This window comes from Podarcis filfolensis (assembly GCF_964270895.1).
Source record: "Podarcis filfolensis genome assembly, chromosome: 7".
NCBI lineage: Eukaryota > Metazoa > Chordata > Lepidosauria > Squamata > Lacertidae > Podarcis > Podarcis filfolensis.
Window position 1 is genome coordinate 60,714,646 of NC_139603.1, and position 24,131 is coordinate 60,738,776.

General features: G+C 37.9%; 1 protein-coding gene across 10 annotated transcripts in view; it reads left to right on the plus strand.

Annotated features, from left to right (window-relative positions):
- The window catches only part of ZFHX4 (zinc finger homeobox 4), a 183,338-nt gene that overhangs the window by 141,520 nt on the left and 17,687 nt on the right, over window positions 1-24,131 (plus strand). For 5 of the 10 annotated variants that reach the window (XM_083623153.1, XM_083623159.1, XM_083623155.1 and 2 more), the window contains exons 5-8: window positions 8,824-8,946; window positions 20,196-20,332; window positions 21,116-21,316; window positions 22,759-22,876. In XM_083623153.1, the coding sequence (XP_083479279.1) occupies window positions 8,824-8,946; window positions 20,196-20,332; window positions 21,116-21,316; window positions 22,759-22,876 (579 nt within the window). The remainder of the gene's footprint in view (window positions 1-8,823; window positions 8,947-20,195; window positions 20,333-21,115; window positions 21,317-22,758; window positions 22,877-24,131) is intronic. The other 5 variants (XM_083623158.1, XM_083623160.1, XM_083623162.1 and 2 more) reach the window with 3 other exon arrangements.

Sequence of the window (24,131 nt, forward strand, 5' to 3'; positions counted from 1 at the left end):
GCTGAAATGCATATTAAACTTTTAACAACTTAAAACATTCAGCTGTAGGTGATACAGGAAAAGATATTACAGGTAAATATATATTTTCGCACTAGTTCTGGTTTTCAGCATTTTTTCTTGTGTTGATTTAATAAGGATTAGCTCTTATTTGGATGATATTTTGCTGTAATATTTTATTGATGTCAAGGGTTGGCAGTGGTAAGCAAATTAACACGTATAATGCGCTAAAAATCCTTTGTCTTCTTTCAGTCTACAAGTGACAGGATTGAACCACTTGATGTCTTGTAATTCAGTGTTTTCATATTGCAGTGTCTCTTTGAAGTTCCTTTGCTCTGGAATGGCCCCCCTGAGGTCACTTACAGATTGCTCTGGGTGGCTGAAATGTTTTCCCATTGGCATTTTTAATATTGAAATTTCTAGTGTCAGATTTGCGTTCATTTAATCTTTTGTGTATAAATTACTCTTTTTCTGCTGTGTAGAACACAGAGGGATATTGCTAGCAGATGATGGTATACATCACATTGTGGAAGATGAGCAGGTGAATTAACCCCTGATGTTGTGGATGACATTTCTATGTAATTACAGTGTTTTAGGTAAACTGCTTAGAGACTTTTGCTGATTAAGTGATAGATAGATCCTGTTGCCAGAATAGACACAGGAACAGCGTAGACATCTGGGTCTGCCACAAGGACAGGCCTGTTTCCATATTTCTATTGTATGGCCTGTTGTGAATGGTGTGTAGCTGTTTCAGATTGGAAGGCTGTTTGTAGCAAGTACATGCCTACTCCCCAAGACATGTGAGAGGGAAGTGTAATTGTCTAGGATGGGCAATAGTAAATTATTAAATTGTAAGTCTGTTTCCAAGGACCATCATATTTTGGTTACAGTGCCATGTGTAAGAAGAGCAGCATGAAAGTTAAGCTCCCCGTTACAGTAGAAATTAGGGTGACAGAGGCAAATGAAAGACGCTTAAAATGTGTGTACAGATATTTTAAGACAAATGGATGTTACATCTTCTTCACTTAGTTGCACTTTGTCAGTTTAACATTTTAGAAGTCAAACATGTTCATTGCCCATATGGAGTGGAATTCATTTCCTGTCGTTGTTTATCCATCCGCTATTAATCACTTTCTCCCTCTCTTCCCTGGCATAGACTCATTACTTTTCAGTGCTTACTTGCCCATCTTAATTTAGTTGTTTATATTCTAAGGCCATCTTGCCCCAGATTGCTGACCGGAGCAAGATGGTGTGAGCTTATTAACTCCAATCTTGACAGAACTCCACGAACTACCGATTAGTGTCCAGGCTCAGTTCAGAGTTTTTAGCCATAAGGCCTTACATGGCTCAAGACCCCAGTACCTCCAGAACAGCTTCGCCTCGTATGACCCAACCCAGACACATCATTCATTACCGGAGACTTCTCCATTTGTCTTCTCCAAGGGAGGTGCAGAGTAGGTGACATGAGAACAGGCCTTTCCAGTAGTGGCTCTCCACTTACAGAATGCACTCCCCAGAGCAGCATACCTGGTGCTGTCTGTTTTTATGTGCCAGGCAAAAACATTTAATTTATCTTGGCCTTTGATCCTTAATTTGGAGGGTAACTGGTTATCACTGTGGACTTTTAAATGAGGTGGGTAGGACTTGTTCCTGTTAGATGCATATATTTAGATGTGCAGTTTAGGTCTTATTGTATTCTTGCTTTTATACTTGGTTTCATGCTTCCTGTTATTTCTATTTTTATTCTATAAATTGTTTTAAGGCAGTTCAATGTTAAAAGTGACATAGTAACAGCAACATTTAAGGAAGAGAGGGCATATATTAGCCATCAGCAGCTTGCAACCCAATAAGCCAAACACAGGCCAACAGACGTATATTACCCCCAGGAGTTCCGTGTAACCCGCCCAGGGGGTCTATGATACCATTCACATAACAAAAACTACCATAGATATATCAGAATTTTCAGAAGTAGGGGTCCATAGCTTGGCTTTTGAAAAACAGAGGTCCACAGTACTTAGCTAATTGGGAACCACAGTTTTAATGGATTGCTTATATAGTAACCTACCAAGCTCTGGAAACAAAGTATTACTTATCTGTTATAGTCAGTAAACTGAATAAGGTGGTGAAAATAATATATGGGTTGAATAGTTCCTCAGGCAAGAACAAGGGAAAGAGTAACTTGTCTGGCCTGAAGGTCTACGTAGGACCTGTTGTTCATCATTTGAAAAACAAATTGTAGGACTGTAGTAATCAAAATTTAAAACTATAATAATCAAAATTCAGTTTGATTTTTATATGATTTTTATACGTTTTTGTTACTATTAGACCAATAAAATAAAGTAGAATGAAATATAGACTCACTGAGTGGATAGAGGCTTACATGTTGAGCAAACCAGCACATTTACAATTGTACATTATGTAATCTTGAATACTATTGTAGTTGCTTGATGGGCAGCATGAAACAGAAGAATATCTTCCTGAATCCATAGGCCTTAGCAGATGGAGTGGAAATGGGGATCTTCTGTTGTGTTGTTCCTTTTAGTTGTTTTTTTGAAACTACTGAGCTCATTATGTTACGTTTTATTTATTTTATTTTATGAGTTAAATTTATATACCATTCTTCATCCATCGATTCATAGAAATCAGATATGGGGAAAAGTGATGGAATTTTCTGTACAATAAGGGTAGGTTGAATTAAAAAGAATGAGGATGAAGAACGGGTGGGGATGGTTAGAACAAGAGTAATCTGTTAGGACTGTTACACAACAGAGTAGGGATTCTTTGAGAAAGGTGTTTGCTTCTCATGTTGTGCAGATGTTGAGCAATAAAAAAAATGAGGCTATAATAGCCAACTATCAAAATCTGCTGCTTTCATTTCAGAAAAAGAAGCTTTGGAATTTCTCAGTTTTAGTTAGTTTGGCTGCCTGACCCTTTTACTGTCAAATTGGCTAAAGACTGCTTAATTCTTAAAAAAAAGTGATTCAGAGGTCTAATTGTTTCCACAATCTTTTTTATTGTCACCCTTGCTTCCCAAACAAGCGTAAAAATGGGCTTGATTCTGCTTCTTGCTCAACCTGATTGGAGCACAAGACTCATAGGGAAAGGCAAGAAATGCCTCCCTGGTACCAATCTAAAAGCTCGTCTCAGGTTTGATTGGGTGAGGGAACCTGTATTCCCCCTATCCAGTTGAGGTGGTGGTGGTAAGTGTGTGAAATATTCCTGCGTCCTGTAACTACTATTAGCAGGAGGGCAGGAATATTGCTTCTTGATAATAGTGGTAGCTGGGTGATCCAGTTTTGGGCTAATGAGCAGATTTTGCTCACTTCACTTTGTTGCCCTCAACAATAGCTCTTTAATTTCTCCATAGTACTAAGTCGCAACCATTCACTTATGTGTAAAATATAAAATAAATTTTTGCACCATTGGTTGGGAACTAAATCGGTCCATTGAGCTCCTAGGATCTGAAATTAAAAGCATGGTTTGTCCAAGATTCCGGATCAATTACTGAGCATGTTCACAGAGTTCTGTATGTGCTATCACCCCCAGCATACATATATTCACTGCTATAAAGATACTACACCTGGGAGGCTAATATAACATGATTTTTAATCATGTATTGCTGGGATATTTAAACATTGTGATGGAATGTGGGTCTTCAGCTTTTAAAAACTTCAGTTTAGGGATTCTTAAAAGTATTTCCAGAGAAGTAGATGTGTTAGTGTGTGGCAGCCAAACCAGTACTGTGGCACCTTAAAGAGGAGAGCATGTTTTTAATGGCATAAACTTTCATGGATTAGAGCCTGCTTCATTGGATAAGTGAAGTGTTGTTCTAAGTGCCACACAACTGTTGGTGGCCATTTATTATTAAATTTATATGTCGAGAATGGCAAACAGCAAGTGATAAAACAATAACATCTTAAAACATCTTTTAAACAATTCTAATACAGATGAGGACTGGGCAATGGGTGGGTGTAGGAGAGATTGTAAAAAATGAGATCAGAGGGAAAGGATCTTCAAAAAGTTTAGCTCCTTCATGTGGGGATTTAATCAGAATATTAAGTTTTATCACACTACAGGATGTTTGTTTGCTATCACCTACACTTCTTCATGAATTGGCACCTCTCCCTCCCTCCCTCCCTCCCTCCCTCCCCCCTCTCTCTCTCTCTCGTGTGTGTGTGTGTGTGTGTGTGTGTGTGTGTGTGTACACACACACCTGAGCCTTACAATATCAGAAGCTGCCATATATCTGGAGAACTGTACTCTAGTAAATAAACGCTTAGGTCATAATAGGTTTGGCATAAGCTGCAAGGCACCTTGTGGTTAAAATAATTTGAGGATGTTATTCTAGGGTACAATCCAGTCTTTCAATATGCAAGCAGGTGTTTTATTCTCAAGGACCTTTCCTAACGATGTTGTTGGTTCAAGACAATCTCTTCCTTTCTTCTTTCAGGCCTGGCATCTGTAGTAATATTCATTAAATAATTGACACTAATTTACTGTCCAGCTTTTCTTATTAAGAAAGTCTTTTTTCAGAAAGATCTGATGTAGCAAGCCAGGAAGTCCCTGATTTGTATCTCACCTTGACCATTCTCACTGTGGCCATAGACATACCACTATTATTATTATTATTGTTACTTTATCTTCAGCCTATCCAATGGCAACATGGGGGCAATAGTACTGATTACTATCTAGAGTTGTTGTAAACATTATTGAGGTAAAATATAGGAAGAGCTTTGAACATCTGTGCCCATATACTCCAGACCCTATGAAATGTCTTCTGTAGAGTAGACACAGAAGCTTACCCCACAGGGTGATGAACAGCCAGCGCCCCCAGATGTCACCCTATCCATGGAGGCTACACAGTGACAGTGATGGAGCTGCATTAAAGCAAAGAAGTGGTGTTGCAGCCCCATTTCTGTTGACCAAGGCCTCCGTTTTGCAAGGCTTACTCAGAGGGAACAGGTAGGCACTGAGTAATGACTCAGATCAGGGCCCTGCTGATCCAGAAGCAGCAGAAGCAGCCAGCTCCACTATAAAATCCTTTAGTTGCTACCTGAGCATCTTTGGAACAACAGGTCCTTGGGGAAGATTCTTTGCCAACCGTTGCAACTCAGCTCCTGCCATCCAAGTTCTGCTGGGCAGCTTCCCTGCACGTTCAGGTTTCCTGGCCAAATCTCTGCTCTTGCCACCTTGATTGTGTAGAATAGTTCTCCATCAGGTCTATGTTTACTGCCATTTGTATCCTTCCCCACCACTCGTGGTGGCAGAAATGGGCAAGTATCTTTAAGACAGGGTCCTCTGTAACTTGGAAATATAGTATTACATGGAAAGAACTGGTCTCTGAAATATGCATTTCCCATGTATTAATTGTGTAAACATAATTAATAAGGACATGTATATTTCAGTTGGTAATTTTTGTTTTGCCCAGTTTTAATGATAAGCATTCCAAACTGTGCAGCTTTTAATACTGTGCGTACTTCAAAACAGGTTTCAGGGGGGAAAAGGCTGACAGTGGTTAAACTTGGACTTGACTTCAAAGGCATTTTAGTATTTAGATAAAACAAAACCAGGTGAGAATAAAATATCATGTTGCAATGGTGAGTGTTATGTTAGCTATTGAAATATGACTGAATTCCATGTTCTACTTATTTTCAAAGCTTACATATGTAAGCGTATATAGGTAGAACTCTTGTAAATTTAAAACAGACCACAAGGACTTGCTCATATCTAAACACACTCAGACATCTTTTAGTAGCTATAGTGGTGTGAACTCATACATGCACACTTCCCCCAGATATCTTTGTTGATTAAAATACGACATTACGATCGAACAATACGCTTTGAAGCAATAAGTACAAGTTGCTGAAGTGCTGATGCTATGAACTGTCTGATGTTACTTTTTGTTTTGGAAATTCCTTAAGAATTATAGGAATTAGTCTATATTTTTACTTCTCAGCATCTTAATATGCTTGTATGTGTGACTGCTACGTTTTTCTGCAGTTCATTAAAGACATTTGCAACAGCGTAACACTGCAAGAAATCAGCAGCCCTTTGCCACTTTTTTGAAGACAGTAAAAGCAGCTCCACTGTCATTTCTGTCTCTGAAATAGGTTTCCGAAAGGAAAGCCAGACATATTTCTGATATGAATGCCAAATATTTTTCTTAATGTGTCTGCCATTGAAAAGCCAAGACAACCAATTTAAATAGTGCATAATAATGATATTAATTTTTATGGTGTGTATAAGTTACATTTGATTAGTTTTTTGCATGATTAAAATTTGCAAAGCTTTTATGGCCCCCGGGAGCCTACCTGTAATAAACAGCTCTCACCTTCGAAGCCATAAAACAGGCTTGCAGTACTTGAACATTAGATCTAATTGCCTTGCTACATCAAAGGAAGTACCAGAGGACTGAGAAAAATCACAGAAGGGAGGAGGGGTAGAGGGCAGTTTCACCTCCAAAGGTTATGTGTTTGTGGCTTGGTGGAGCCCTGTAAAGTTATGGCCTAAAAACTGCTGTTTGCGATTAAGTTGATGGAGGAAAGTCTACCCCACAATCTCTCCCTGCTGCTGACACAGAGTCTTTGTTCACATTTAGATTTCTCAAACTGTTGCCAGGGTCAGGCAGAGGTCAGACACCATGATGATGTATAGGAGAACATGTCTGGGAATTTCTCTCATACTTAAAACACATACCAGAAAAAGAGCACCCTGCAAAAATTGTCTGATGAGACCCAGATGATGATACTTTGGCTATTCTTTTAGTACCTTCATGATTTTCTCTTTGCCCATCTCCCTCTCTCCCTCTCTCTCTGTTTTATTAATGATTACCATGACAGCCTTTACAATTTTATGCCCCCTCAAGATAAGGACACTCAGTATCACTCTGACACTTCATTTTCCTGCCCAAAGGGAATGGACTGGTAAATTTAGGAGGAGGAGAAAATAACGTCCATTCCAGAGCTTGAGTCAAAATGAAAGTGCCAGAGGCTGTATTAGCCCATAGGTTCTGACTAGATGCATGGTGTGAGTGTGTGTGTCGGTGTACTTGGCATTAATACAACCCAATCTAGTCACGATCACAGGCTTACAGCATCCCAAACTGTGCTCCCCCATCACCCTTAACAAACATAGTCTTGCTTCCTACTGTGACCAGGGAGCCTACAGTGTTTGATTAGTAATACCACTGAGAGAGGGAAAGAAGAAGAAGAAAGCATGCTAAGGCAGTGAGAATTGTTTATTCCATTTGTGCTGGTCATTCTGCATCAATATTTTTTTTAAAAAAAATGAGGATTGCCTCCGCCCTTTCAAATACAGTTGAATGAAGTAGTCATTGATATCTAATTTGCTAGCATTTCTTTGTATACACAAACAAAATCAATGCAAAACATTCAGATCCTTTTAAAATTAAAAGTTGTAGTAAACATTTTTTTAAAAAATGAAATGTGTTTTTTTAATAGTTCGGCATTGCTGATTCCAATTGTTTACCCGTGCATGCAGCTCCACTGCAGAGTTGGCAAGTAAGGCACTAAGTAGCAATTTTTCTGTGCTCAGCTGCTCCATATGACAGAGGATATTTCATTCTGCTGTCAGAATGTTATTAATAAAACATGGAGTGCGGAAGGGGCCACGATTTCCCCTTTCAATCACTATAGCATTTACAATGAAAATTTTATGCAGTGTGTAATTTTCAGTTAATGCTTGACACTTAAAATGTCGGTAGCTGCATTTTGTACGGTTCCTGAAGGGTTAATTGTATCATGTTCCCTGCGTAAAAGCTCTGCTTATCAAAAGTGAATAGAGGAGTGTATGCAAATGTATGTCTGTGACCTTTTGCCTTTCCAGGGTTAATTTATATGGTCATTAAAGATTTTATGAAATTGAGCAGCCTGGTGTTTTGAATCCCATTTTACCTTCCCCTCCTAATTTGTATAATTCCTACCTGAACTGCGAAATATGACTTTCTTTTTTGTTTGTATTGCAATGAAAACAGCATGCTGTGCTGTAGGGAGTTGCAAGTCTGGTTATCTGGTATTACTCAGATTTCTAAAATTCATTAAAATGTGACATCAGCACAGTCAGAGACAAATGATCACAAGATGAAAAGGAACAGTAGGCCTTTCACGGATTAGTGCTACATGGCCCCAGCATAGAAGCTAACTGCATAAACAGATTAATCCACTAGTAGCAGCATAGCTAAGATTTACAGAATAATTAAATTGGGTTGAGTTACTGTGAAGATTTTCATGTAATCTAGCTGGTGTGAACATGTAAGTGAGGTGTGGGTATTGCTGCTTCCTTAGAAGCAATATACCAAGTTTTGTCATTTACCTTGAATAGCTCCTCCTGGAGATGAAAACTGAGAGTTCTCAATGTTTAGATCCAACACAGCACTTACATATTGCAATTAGCAGGGTGTACAGATTCTAATAGGATTTATTTTAATTTTGAAAGCTTTTCTTTGCTTTCAGATATATTGCTGCATGTGCCTTCTTTGTTCAGACCCGACTTGTGTTTACGTTTATGTTTGTATTGAGACAAATCACTTACAGCCAGTGAATAGCAAATATGAAACATCTGATTTGTCACACTGGCTAGCGCTGTGTGTTCTGATAAAGAAATGTTTGCAATTTCTGGACTGAATCTGAAATTTTGCAAATGATTAATCATTAATACTGGATCTCTTTTAAGGTGCTATTCTTTTCACTTATTCCTTTCTGAGATAAATATATACATTTAGTGCAGATCTAATTAAAGAACATGTTTACAATTAATGTTGAATGGTCCCTAAGTTAGCTTCTTTTAATTTTTTGTGCTCATTCGCAGAAGAACAAGTTGAAGATGCAGAAGGGTCTGCTAAAAGCTCATCAGTGTCTGTTGCTGATGATAAAGACACGTGTGAGAAAGAGAGAAATAATAGTGAAGGCAAAAAAGCTAGTAAAGACTCTGGTAAGATGCTAGAATTTTGTCACTCTTTAAAAAATCTTATTAAATAGTCTTTCATTTAAAACCGTCTGGACATTCCTGTTATTATCTACTGCATGTGTATTTTGCATGTGATTTCTATCAGTAGCCTTCCATTGACCTATTTTTAATCATAACCATCTGACAGGATAGATGCGGATAAGTTGAAGAATATTACAGGACGACTAGTGAGATTATTTTTTAATCAAATCAGTTTGTGTGCTTGTAATTTTTTAAGCGCCTTTCATTAATCTTAGCTGTACTTGTGATTCCTCTGATGGCATATTAATTTTTCATAAGCGTAGGATTAGATACCACTTGAAAATTTCCCCTGCTTTCAAATTTTGTTTGCCTTGCAGCCCTAAGAATGTAGGAAAGCTTCTTCTCCCACCCCAGCTCCTGTTCTTGATATATGATCACTAAGATTCAGGAATCTTCCTTCTTCCTGGGCATTTATCTAGTATTTAATTGGGGGGAGGGGGAATACAGAAAAGCCAGTGAAAAGGTTTACAGATGATTCAGCCTAAGAAAGAGGAAATATCATTGAAAAAGGATTATGAGTTGGGTAATATTGATCTCTGGGAATATACAAAGCCCAGTAATGAAAGCTACTGTCTTTGGAAACAAAACTCTTATGTCATGACATTTACTTGTGCACAAACAAACCCAAGGCCAGCATCTGGCATGGATACACAAGGCTTTTTCTGTGTTTGATTTGGCAAATATGTGACTTCATCCATGCTTTTTATGTATGAGATGGAAATCTATGGTCACAATGAATATTACATTGGCTACTTCTGCTGCACGCTATTCCTAGTTACATTATGCTGGATTCATTGAAGCAGAAGAAGTGCTGAAACAGGTTGAAGCCTATTAGTTTCAGGTAGTCATATATCTTTCCCTTGTATTCCAATGACAGCAGCATATAAAAGTGCTTGTATTCACTATAAAGACATTTAGTTATACAGAAAATACCATTTTACATGCAAGTTTAGTAAAAACTGAATTGGCTGATATTTCTTAAGGTACTCCTAAAATATTGTTTAAAACATAGTGAAGATACTGATGGGTCTTTATGCCATATTTGTTTAAGGAATAAATCTCATCTTGCATTTGGTTTTCAAAATGTTATGGCCAGTCTCTATTACCATTGAGAAGCCTACATTGCACTGAGTTTATTTAGCTTTTGAAATCCAGGGACTGAAGAAGACCTGTCTATAGCGACTCTATGTTTGTAGGCTTCTTTTTAAGTATGCTTATCCCTTTCTTGAAATACATTCTCTGAGAAAGGTAATGGACAGAAGAACTTTCTGCTCAGGCTCATTACTAAGTCCACATGGAAGAGTCATGAAAAAAATAGGCAAAGCCACTTGTGAAACATTTTCCACGTGCTTCATCAAAAAAGCATTGTAATATCTTTCAGAGATCTTATGCACCTAGTTTTCTACTGTAAAGACCTCAGAACTTAGAATAAGCCATGATATTAATGGGCTAATAGGCAAGAATGGTGGTTGTCAGTAGAAAGAGTGTGGGGAAATTTCTAAGATTCCATGAGAATTATACTCTTGGATGGACCAGGTTTAATTTGGACCAACCAATGCTGGAGTGTTTGCTGAAGAACGGCAACCAAAAAACTGTGTAAGATAGTTTTAGCTTGAAAATCGTTCGTATTTCAAATTCTCAATCTCACCTTTTGAATTCTTTGATAGACCTCTCTAAACTAACTCTGCATTATCAGGCATTCATTCAAAAGGCTTAATTCTCAGCACAGCTAACTACTATGCATAATGACCACATAACTGCTTATGTATAATTGAATGTTAATTTAGGCTTTCTTCTCCTGAATTAAGTGTTGAAAATCTTGCCAAAGAAGTCCCAGGAAAACCAATATGTTAATCACAGCTTTAACAAGTTAGACAGAAAAATACTATCACCACTCTTTAGCATCAAATCTATTAGAAAAGGAAGGATTAACATGTTTAGTGCCCAAACAGTTCTGTAAACTGTTGTTCTGCCTTGCCTTCCTTATCTCAAACTGAGGCTTTCAAATGGAGACTTGGCAATAATCAAGCTATGTTTGCTGAATATTCATTCAGAAGGCAAGAGCCTCCTAATGCCTCATTTATATTGTCATTTAAATCTAGTGCCACTTTAGATTAATTATAATCCAAATTACATCTCAACGTAGTGTAAGAATTAATACGGAATTTACCCAGATTAATACATTTGCATTGAAAATGTAATATGTTTCTGACATGGCTAAGGGGAACACTATTTAACAAAGTAGTAAACACAAGAAGCAATGGAAATTCACCTTCATTATTGTAATAAAAGTTATCATTTAATTCTACTCTAATTAGAAATACTACTGTACTAGCTTTTATAATTTTAGAATTATTTTGGATTTGACTAATATGTCAGAAGTTCTAAATTATACATTTTAAATCAAATTCAGTATAAATAATGAACCAGCATGCTTATAGGGTTTTTTAGTCCTTTTTTTATTTGTACACACAATGTACTGAATTTCCACACTTATTAACATAACCTTTTTCATAGCTTTTTTTTAAAAAAAATGTTGCGAATCCCTACATCTGACTATTCTACTTTTACAGCGCTCCCTCATACACGTTTACTCATAAAACCCACTGTATTAAGTAGAACTTGCACTTTGCTAGGCATGCATAGGACTGCAGCCTTAAATGCTTATTTTTAATTCAGTGCTGCCTTGGACTTAAAAGGATCAGTTTTCTGTTTCAGTACTTGTGCAAAAATGTAGAAAAGTTTGATAATTAGTCATATTAGACATAGGATGAGAAATAATTTGTCATAGAAAAATAGGTAACAGAGATGATCTTACATGAGCATTGTGTTCCATATGAGGCCTACTTCATATATTAAACCCTCATGTGAGCATGGACCAGGCACTGCAGCATAATATTCTGGTCACCTCAAGAATCAATCAATGACATGGAATTTGCTCATCCCAGTGCTGCACAGTTTTGGTAACAGCCGATGTTCATGTGACACATTCTTCACTACGGAACTAAATCACAATGGCAGCATTCTCACATGAAACTAAACCAAATCTCTTGGCTCAGTGTCAAACAACTTGCACCTGCAGATAGCCCCTTTCCAGATACTTTTCTTCACCTTTCACATGTGGCAAAATTAACCAGGATCCAGGAATTAACCGTACATTTTCATAATGTGTGAACCCTGGCTTAAAAAAAATAAATCCAAACTGTTAAGACAGCTTTAAACCATATTCTGGCTTGTTTTGAAGCCTTAATCATAGTGCTGAATCCTGGTTTCTTTTCTCACATATTCGATGGGTGGGGCAAAGTGGTAGGAAAGGAAATGCAAGCAAGTGCACATCATTTGTGCATATGGTGGCTTTCTGAGCCAGAATTTTTGACTTAAACATAAATGGGGCATAGTCACATTAAGCCGAATACTAGCATTTATGCCCCACAATGTTAATTAAACATGATAACATGGAGGCATTTTGGGTAGCTTCCACATGTGGAATATAAAGCAGACATAAGTGTTTGTTACACAGTAATTTAGATCTATGCAACCACCAGGAGTTGTCTTATCAATTGTCTTTAAGATGCAGAGGTGATATACATGTAGAAAAGCATTATTTATACTTTTCCAAATCTCCTTATTAAATAATGCATTGTCAGTTCAATGAATAGTACAAGTGTCACATAAATCAGACCATACCCCTTTAAACTGCTGCTGTTTTGGCAACAGCTAGTTGTGCAAAGGTTTAACTTTGGCTCACTCCCTTCACAGGAAACTTGTTAAAATACCAAATTCACCACACAGAGAACATACTAGACCTAGTCTGTGTACTGCATTGGTTCTAATGGATATAGATTAAGAGGCAGAGCATTCCAGTGACCCCAGCTAAAATACAGTTAATTTGTTCTCTGTTTTATATCTGTTTTTACACATTTTTGTTTGGATATGAAGTGTTGCTAATATTATGCATCTAACTTCTAACATTTAAGGAATGAAAAGGTAACAGCTATTTTTTTCTAGCTGGAAGTACTTGCTCCTGCCACTCTTTCCAGACACAGATGCCCCTGTCTCTTGCTCCATGATAAAAAAAAAATAGAGCTAGCACTTTCAATCAGGTATAGAAATATTTGTTATTTATCTAGGGGATTTCCTCCCCACCCCCTTTCTAATTTTAACAGGGGCTTAATGGAAGACAGGGCTTACCTGCCTTTAGTTCTGGAAATTTAATTTGCAGAGCTCAAACCTCAGACATTTGAAATAATAATTTTGAAATGGTTTTCCTGCATCACTGAATAGTCATAACAAATCTGGAATGTGGGCAAAAAGTTTCCATGGCTGAGTGTATCATATTCATAGCACAGGTACTGGTACCTCTCGTATGAGAACGTAAGTACTGATCTAAATTTATCTTGCTAAGGTGCTGAAACCTTGAAAGAACACCAGTGTGTTCTTGTACAGTACTGTGCTAGAAAAGCTTATCTTGTTTTTCTTAGATTTAATTCTTATACTTAAGTAATTTTTATTACCAATACACATGTCAAACTGAAGATTTGTTTCCTGATGCATGTATTATGATGAAACATGTACTGATGGGCCATCTACTATGGGAATCACCCTGTAGAAGTAAACACTTATCAGTTTAGCTATATAGAAGGAAACAAACAGTGGTTAAACAATAGTATGAATGAATATCAGTTCTAAAAGTAGTACAGTGGTACCTTGGTTTACAACCATAATCCATTCCGGAGGTCCATTTGTTAACCAAAACAGGTTGTAACCCAAGGCGCGCTTTCGCCAATGGGGCCTCCCAAAAAGAATTGTTCGTAATCCCAAATAAATGGGTTGTAATCCAAAAAAAGGTTGCAAACTGGGACACACACTTCTGGGTTTGACATGTTTGTAATCCAAAACGTATGCAAACCAAGACATATGCAAACCAAGGTACCACTGTAGTGTACTGGATATCCCAATGTGGTAGAGGTAGCAGGTCTATGCTTTGGTATACTGTATTTGTATTTGTGATCCCAGAAAAACAGATGGAAAGTATTGCAAAGGATAAGATAACAAACAGAATAACAAGTCTTGCTGAAGCAGCACCAGCCTGGCTTCTGCAATGGCAAGTCATGTCTCACAAACCTATTAGCTTTTTAATAATGTCAACAAACATATAGATAGAAGTGATCCAGTTAACATAGTATACTTGGACTTTCAAAAAGCTTTTCACAAGGTAGAAAGTAGAGACCCCCAAGGATTCGTAGTGGGACCTGTGCTTTTTAATGTGTTCATAAACAATTTAGAGTGAGCAGTGAGGTGACCAGCTTTTCAGATGATACTATTGTTCTGGGTCATTAAAACAATAAGTGATTTTGAAGAGTTCTAAAAGGATCTCTCCATACCTCTTGAATGGGCAACAGAATGGCAGGTGCAATTCAATGTAACAAGTATAAAGTGATGCATGTTGGGACAAAATGTATTAATTTCACTTGTATGCTTTTGGAAACTGAACTGGAGGTGACTGAACTGACCTAGAATGAAATATTGGAGCCATAACGGAAAGCTCAATGAAGGTGTCAACTCAGTGTGTGGCAGTTGTGCAAAAGGCAAATTCCATGCTAGGAATCATTAAGAAATAAATGGAAAATAAAACTGTTAACATAGTGCCATTATACTGCGTACAGTTCTTGTTGTCTCACTTTAAAAAGAATATTGTAGAGTTGTTAAAGTTTATGAAATTATGCATTGAGAAAGTGGATAGAGGAATTATTTTCTTTCTCTCTCATAACAATAGAACTTGTAGACATCCAATGAAGCTGAATATTGGAAGATTCATAACATAAAAGGTAGCACTACTTCATGCAGCACATAGTTAAACTATGGATCTTGCTCCCACAGGAGGCCGTGATGGCCACCAACTTGGATGGGTTTAAAAGAGGACTGGATAATTTCATGGGCTATAAGGCTATTAATTGCTACTAACCATGATGGTTATGCTGTGTCTCCACAGTCGGAGGTGGTAATGTTTCTGAATACAAGTTACCGTAAACCACAGTGGGAGTAGGGGAAGACTGTTCTTGTGCTTGGGTCCTGCTTGCAGGTTTCATAAAGGCATTTGGTTGGCCACTGTGATAACAGGACAGTGCATTAGATGAGCCATTGGTCTGATTCAGCAGGCCCTTCTTATGTCCTTATCAATACTGATGTAGATGTGGTGGTCATGGTGTTTCTGTTGGGGTATATGTACTGTATAGGTTTTCAGAATTTACAGGACTATGGGAAGTTAGAACATAGTATTCACATGATAACTAGGCATTTCATTTCCAAAAATATCTGCATTTTAATGCCTTATCAAATCCAAATTCAAAAATTCAAAAACCTTTAAACAAGGTGTCAAATCAAAGCAGCAGCATCAATCAAGCTTCCTACAGATATGAACACCTAAGGTATAGGAATTGTTCATAATACTGTTAATCTTGTGTCATGTGGTGGTTCAAGGGCATTGACATATTGAGTGTGCCAAATGTGTCTGTTTTGCAAATACAAATGATTTTGAGAATCCAGCATGAAGTTTTTTGTTCAGATTGGCATGAAAGGAGAGTCTAGTAGTGAAAAATTTTCAAAAGTACTTATCTTTCAATATTATATCAATTATCAGAAGTGACTCTCAGTTGGTATAAATCATAGATTTGATTAACACTATAGCTCTTGTTTTAGGGGGTACATTGACATTGACATGTCAACTCTGAGACATTTCTGAAAGAGTTTTTTTGTGCACATTTTCCCTGCTTCCTCAAAGGCATTTTGTCATCAAACCAGATTTTCAGGCAAAATTCTCTGGGAAAAAAATGTATAATGTCATATGCAGAAATTCAATGATGGCACTCTCTGACCCATATTTTATAATGTATTTTGTGTGTTTTTATCTTGTAATTTTATATTGTGAGCCACCCTGAGATCTACGAATGGCGGGCAGTATACTAATTTAATAATAAACACCACAATATCAACAACATGACTGCTGTCACAGCCCTGATATGCATCTCTTCAGTGATGTGCAGCAGACCTATTTCATGTGGTTAGAAGTCTTTCTTATCATGGCCAGCAAGAAGAGCTGCTGGGACCTATTTGCCAACTATTGCACAAATAAAATCACTTTCATGGTTTCTGACTTAGAATCAGAGATGGTTTTAACATGAGGTCCATCTGGTAATTTAAACTTGTTCATCCAGAGGTTATGGACCAGGTTATTTGAAGAACTAAGGCCAACCACTAAATATGTTAATGGCTCTCTGATTGAGGCTGCTTGCAGCCTTGAAAGATGCAGTGTTTCAGATAATTTGGGGCCAAGTTGTGGGGGTTTAGGGAAATAAATTTATATCTGAACAATCCTAACATCTCACATCCAGTATCAAACCTACCATTTTGGGTAAAAGTTTGAAGTATGTGGTGACATCTCTGGTCCAGGCTGATAGTAAGATCCTTTCCAATCAGGTTTTGGAACAGAAACTGCCTTGATTGCTCTTGGTGTTTGTCCTTTGCTAGAGTTTGTACTTGGCTGGAGGACTGGTTTATGTGGGGTGTGATGGTTGAATTTTCTGGAAGTGGTTCTGCTTATTCCCAAGAGGGACTCAATGTGGTGCTGGAAGACTGCTATTTTACCCCATGGAACAGCATTCCAGCTTCTTTCCCATGCTTTTTAACATCTGCACAAAACCCCTGAGATAGGTCAGCTGGAGGTATAGGTTGAAGTGTCATCACTAGTCTGCCTGTTTTCATTTTCTAATCCCAGGGAGGAAGTGTTGCTAACAAACCAGTGTGTGAAGTTGGTTCAGGACTAGGTAGACAAACAGAAACATATTCAGAATAATACAGAATTAATTGGGCTAAATTCCTGGTATAAGTGCTCCCTTGAAGTAATGGTTGTGCAACCTGGGGTACTTCTTAGTCTGTCACTTGAGTGGGCACTATGAGTGTCTTTTACTAACTTCAGCTAATTCATCACCAGCCTTTCCTGGAGAAGGTGATCTGGCTTGTCACTTCCACACAGAGTTAATATGTTCTCTATGGGCTGCCCTCAAACACAGTCTGGAAAATTCAGTTGATGTTGCCAGGCTGTTGTATGGCACTAAAAGATCAGAGTGTATAGATTGATCTTCATCTGTATTGGATGCGCATTTGTTTCTGAGGTTGATGTTTAAGTGCTTGTATTGACTAGTATCGTATTAAATGGCTTATAACCGCATTGCCACAGAAAGTGTCTGCTATCATACAAAGGGTTGTAGCTCTGTAGTAGAGCACATGGTTTGAATGCAAAACGTCCCAGATTCAATCCCTGGCATCTGCAACAGAAGAAAACTCCTGTCTGAAACCCTAGTGGCCAGTGTGCACTAGGGATGGTTGCAGGCCTAATGACGCCAACCAGGCCATTTTGTCCAAGCCACATTCCACCTGCACATCAGTGATGTCATATATGATTTCCAATGCAAGCAGCTAAAAACACGGCTAGGCTGGGCCAAAATGGGTTTCTGAAGCTCTGCCAATCAGGTGATAGGCAGGGCTTCTAAAGTGCTGCACTTCTGGCTTCTGAAGTGTGATTGGTGAGACTCCAAAGTGCATTGCAGGAATCTCTGTATGAGGTTTATAAAGAGCCCTGCATGGTGCTTTGATTGTTGATGGGCATACCAGTTTTCCTATTGCTACGTTCCTAATTTGCCCAGACTGTGAGATCAGATAAGATGATGTCAGGTAGGTAGAAAAAGAGAATCTACCTACCTACCCAGAGCTAAGCTGCCTTTATCCATCTTTAGCTGGCTTTTATTTCAGTCAGCTTTTAAGGTATGATCTCCTATCTGCTTGAATTTTTAGTTTGCTACTGTTGTCTTTTAAATGTTTTAATTGTTCTTATTTACATTTAAAGATTTTGAAATTGCAAAGGAGATAAATTTGGAATGCACATTTGACGCAGCAAAGTGAACCCCCCCCCCAAAAAAAATCATCTTAACATTAAAAGGGGAAGTCAGATATAAAGTGCACATTTAAAACAGCACAATTAGGAAGAGACTAAAAATATTATCTTAAGTCTGTCAGTCCTGCCAATGGGGGTTCATGGTGATGGCTGTGGGAGCTCAGGCTTGATGACCTGGGTTTGCACTAAGAGGCAGTCCTCTGGCCTCTTCCCCAGCCTCAGCTTCTGTAGCTGGAGTCAGTTAGGGCCCCACCCTCCCAGGCTAGGTGGGAAAAGGCCTGCAAGGCAGGGAGCAGATCTCCCAGAATTCACAGCCAAGGTAGACACCAACTGGTGTAGCTTTCCAATGCATGGAGTAGATCTTCACCACCTTTTACAAAACCTTTTGGCTCCTTGTTTCTCATAGGTCTTTCCTTTTTTTTAAAAAAAAGGCACTTAAAATGCCATCCTGTTGATTTATAGGAAGTGCAGGGGTGTGTTGCTACAAGTGAATCAGAAGTAAGTTATCATGCTTCTGTGTTTAATACAGTATTCCAATAATGCAAATATTTAGTATTTTGTTAATATGGCTTAAAGGTGGAATGACTGGGAAATCATATATTTTTGGTCTTAAAATAATGTAGTTCCTTAACATCATAGGCAACTTGCAAAATAAATTTTAAAAAAGCCAAAGGCAAGGTCCTGGCTATTGCTATGCAATCTATTGTGTTCGTGTTGATCAATCAGTCATTCTGTTAAAAATGTCAGAGAAGATACTTTTACCACCAATACTAGCGTGATCCTAATTAAATTTAACAATAGGGATGAAATACAGGAATCAGTTCAATGCATTTATCATAAACTGCATTCATATATTTAAAAAGTACCTACACAAAAAATATATTTGGCCCTTTCATAATATGTCTTCTTAATTAGTACAGTGTTTTATATATATTTTTCAAATGATGCCCCCATTTTTCAAAGGTAACTATATAGCCATTCTTGTCATCCTCTCAAGGTCCTGCTTTCCTGATATTTTCTACAAGTATTTTTTTAAGCTTTTGTTTCAGTAATTGCCATAACCTTATTTTAAAATTAAAGCTAGGTTATTAAACAACAAGGTTCAATTTGTTCATTTATATGAACTCCACGTGGATTTTGAAAATCAAGATAAATCTTCATGCACAACATACAGTCAGATTACCCCTGGACAATATATTTATGTTGGGTCTGATAGCAATCAATGGTTTAGCTTCATTGCATTTCAAGATGTATTTGCACCCAGTTGTCCAGTGATAGTGTCCTCACCCTGGAAATAATTTAGTTGCAAATTGACTGGAAGATGGTGAAAATTGAAAGTTAAAATTAGAAATACTCATAATAAACAGCAGAAAAAAGGTCAGATGATGCCACGCTATGATGAGATTGGAATGGCTGGTAAATGAGGTTTTGTGTTTGTCGTGAGATGTATGTGACATGCCTACCCAATGCTGTTGTAATATCCAGCCTAGCAGAAGAGATTATATGGCAAATTGACACTGGAAAGAATTTTCTTATGGACTGGGAAATTAGAATTGCACTCTTTTCTTTGATGTGTGCAATCCTCACTGTATTATGCAGCTAGCTCAGACTGAATATTAAATATATAATTTAATACATACTGTTAAAAGTATCTTAAAATAATAATACTATTATTGCTTTTAAAAACATTGTAGAAACATTTAAACATCAGGTAAACATTCAATGCAACAAAGAAGACTGATTTTGTGTACAATTAATTTTTAGCTGTTCAATAACCTTTCTTTTTTCATAGGGGTTACTAAATTTGGTAATGTGGTGGCTTTATTTGAATAACATAATAATTGTGCTCCTTCAATATTTTAAAGGGGGAAATAATATTTAAATGCTTGCAAATTTAATGAAGAGCAAAGAATTGAAGGTGAAACTTGTTTCTCTTAATGTGGTATAAAATTTCAGACTGAGATACTAGAGAGAGCTAGTTATTGATTACTGTTTAGAGCAACATAAGGTTATCTAAACAAGAGAGAAGAGTACATTTTTAATGTATTTATAGAGTCTGCTCTGCTTCAGAGATAAGTGTGCTGTCACCTTTGTACCTGTTCAGTTTCAAAAATGGTTTAACTTTAATAAGGAGCCCTGCAATATTTAAAATTGCAATAAGACACCCTAAGGGGTTGCAGTCACAGTAAACCCAGCAATCTGTTAGCTATTTATAATGTATTTTTACATGTTGTCTTGGAAGCAGGAATAAACACACCAGAGAAGGAACCAAAAGTAATTACTGCCGCAGGGGAACAACCACTACTTCCGGCTAAAGAAGAAGATGGCGCACCCAAAAAGTCCAAACTTTCTGAGGAAAATAAGTTTGGTCACGAACAGGTAACGTGTATTGTTAGATCCTTACTGCCTTGTAGCATTGTTTTTCTTATGTCATAAATATTTTGGGGGTGAATTCCTATGTCACGCTAATTCATCAGGGGCTGTGTTGGCCCTGCCAACTCAGACCAGCTGGAAAACCTTGTCCCCTTAGTTCATCTTCCTGACCTTGTCAGTGTTGCAAAAAGATAACAGGGCCCACATTTATCATAAGAAGCAAATCCTTATGTCAGAACTAGTTACCAAAGCACTATATATGCATGTTTGGATGCTTGGGAGACCTACAGAGGAAAATAATTAAAAATCCAGAATCCCAAAGAGAACATGTCCAAAACTTACCCCAGCTACTGATATTTTAAGCCACAGGTGCATTATTTCTTTCTAGATGATTCCTGACCAGCCACTCAATAGATACTGTGTTATAAAATAACAGATGTCATGAGATAAAAATTATAAAACCGTATAAGCTAAGGAGTTCACTTACATGGTATCCAAACTCTTCTTTTGCTGCCAAAATCCCCCCCCATGACTAGTCAGGTCTCCCCCTTCCTTCTAAACCTGCACCTTTTTTCATGGCAGTGGTCTTCCCATGTGAGTTGTGTATCTGGGTATTGATAGAGGCTGAAGGTAGTGAGGAATTGATGGAAGATACTGTAGGTGGCAGGCGACAGGAGAAGATGCACCATCTTGAAAAGAGGGCTAGTAATACTGTAGTGACAGACAATTTGCTCAGGGCGTTAAGCAAGCTTTGTCTAATGGGCTGAATCTTTGTTGGATGTTTTTCAGTTTTACCAGTGCCCTTATTGTAACTACAATAGCAGGGACCCAAATCGTATCCAGATGCACGTCCTGTCACAGCATTCTATGCAGCCTGTTATCTGCTGTCCCCTCTGCCAAGATGTCCTGAGCAACAAAATGCATCTTCAGCTGCATTTGACCCATTTGCACAGTGTGTCTCCTGACTGTGTAGAGAAACTGCTTATGACAGTAAGTGTTTAAAATGCTGATGCACATTTGACAAGTACATGGACTGTAAATGATGCTGAATATATTATGGCATTGTAGATAGAGCTAGAGACTTGGAACCTGGGCTCCTGAGATTTCTTCGTAGTCCTGCCAATAACTTAGTACATCCCTTTGGCCTATTCATTTAACCCTAATTTTCAAAGACACAAGAATCTGAAGCACTCATTAAAAACAACCTTTCAAGATCAAGGCACGCACCTCAGTGCCTCCCTGCACATCCTAAACTGGTTCTACTACTCTCTTTGCCCACAGGGGAATTTTTAGTCTGAATTTACTGTAAACAGTGTTCTGAGGGCTAAATACACAAGAAGTTATTGTTTGTTGGCAATTTTACAAGAAGTGGTAAATTGTGAAGAAACAGATAAAAGTACCAGAATGTTTTTATATTTACAGGATGGGGGAGATGAAACCTCTATTAGTAATAGGACAGGATCCTAGCCTTGTAGTTCATTGTAATTTTCATAAGAGTATCTGGATCGAAAAAACAGGGTAATAAATATGAGCAATTAAAAAAAAGCTATAGTAATATGGTGGCAGGAAAGTTAAAAGGCTAAAAGCATTTGTGTGGCTACTGCTTTATGTAGTGTTATTTAAAACCTGTATCGGCAAATTACGTTGCCTAGAATTTACAATCACACTGTCTTCCATATTCTTTCCTTTCTTAATTATGATCAAACCTGACTCAGATATCACAAAAAAGCTCTAATGTGTTGTGAAGTATTATGTGAAAGCATCTTTAGAATTATAGATCTTGCATGTGCTGGAAGATAATCAGTTGTGATTTAAGGTCCTAAGTGCAAAGCAGGAACCCCATATCAGAGGTATATATGCCTAAGCAAAATCAGTAGAAGTTGCCACCAGATTTGAAAACAAAAAGAGTCCCTCCCAATTTCAAGACTTGACCATTATACCAATTGGTGCAAACTGGATTGTACTAGTACTCTCAGAAGTAGTTATTTTGTTTTGCCTTTTCTCAGCAGCTGCTTAAAGTGCACTTTTGATGTGTAACAGAAAGTGAGCCTTTCACTATCTCTCCTTAACCTGTCTTGCTAGGGACATTTCAGTTAGTAATCCTGCATCCACACCATTTTCACTGCTACATCTGTGAGCTTAATTCCAAGATTAATCAAACTATTAGTTGTTTCAGCTGGCCATATGTGATAAACAGTGCAATTCTCTTGGTGAACACAGTATCATGCCTGGTATTATTATTATTTTATTATTATTATTATTATTATTATTATTATTATTATTATTATTATTATTATATTTGCACCCCACCCATCTGGCTGGGTTTCCCCAGCCACTCTGGGCAGCTTCCAACAAAGATTAAAAATACATTAAAATGTCACACATTAAAAACTTCCCTGAGTTGTGTGTGTGTGTTGTTGTTGTTTTTAAAGGTTCCTGTACCAGATGTGATGATGCCTAATAGTATGCTACTGCCAGCAGCTGCTTCAGAGAAATCTGACTGTGATGCCTCTGCAAGTCTGACAGCTGAAGGATCTGGGAAATATTCAGGTATTGCAAGAAAAAGCCAAGCCTGCAGAGGGCAAGCATTGCAGTCTTTTGTTGATAAACCTCCTCTCCTTTTGGGGTGTGCTTGCTATATTAACCAAAGAAAAATAAGGCCTGATTTTCTTCAGCAGCGTTTCATGAACGTAGCACTTTTATAGCATACAGTATATGTATATATGTTTCTTTGAACAGATACAACATCTAGGTTGGGTTACACATTTTAAGACTTGTAGGCTGCATTCAGGCCATCCAATCTATGCCCCTAGTCCATACAGCTATCTACTGTATGGTAAAGGAAAAAGGTAAAGGACCCTGGACGGTTATGTCCAGTCAAAGGCAGTTCCAGCCGAGGGAGCCAGCGTTTGTCCACAGACAACTTTTCCGGTCATGTGGCCAGCATGACTAAACTGCTACTGGCTCACAGAGGACCGTGATGAGTGCCAAAGCACATGGAAATGCTGTTCACCTTCTCACCACAGCGGTACCTGTTTATCTAGCTGCACTGGTGTGCTTTTGAACTGCTAGGTTGGCAGAAGCTGGGACAGAGCAATGGGCGCTCACCCCATCACGGGGATTCGAACTACCAACCTTCCGATCAGCAAGCCCGAGAGGCTCAGTGGTTTAGACCATGACTCATTTGTGGTGCTGGTCACTTTGGTGGGAAGTGAGATAATTCCAGATACTTTGCATAAAGCAATTTTGTAAGAGTAATGAAGGGGCCTCTAATTCAGTTGTAGAGTTCATGCTTCACATGAAGAAGTTTCCAGCTGGATAATATCCCTTGTGTATCAGAGAAACAGCTTGGTCCTGTGTTTGGGGAATGTGTTTAAGAATCTATTTACAACAATATTGAGAACACTGGAACTAGATTTTTATTGGTCTGACTCAATTCTAGATGGGTTCTTGTGCCCAAAATTCAGGCTCGTGAACTACGTATATTTCTTTTGAAAACAGATATAGTCACTCATTGCAACAAAATTCTCCTTGTCTGGGGTGGGGTGGGGGTGTTTTGGTGCATCCTTCATTTGATGCCAAAGAGGCTTATGGTACTTTCATGGATCACAAGCCTGTGATGAAGTCAACACTGGGCCATGAAACCTTATGCCATAATAAATTAGACAGCCTTTACAGTACCACGAGACTCTTTGTTGTTATTGCTGCAGCATACTGGCTCCTCCTCTGGAAGTTCCTTCTTTTAATATGTATTATGTATTCAAATGCAATGGAGCTATATAATTTCTTTCCTTTTTTTTTAACC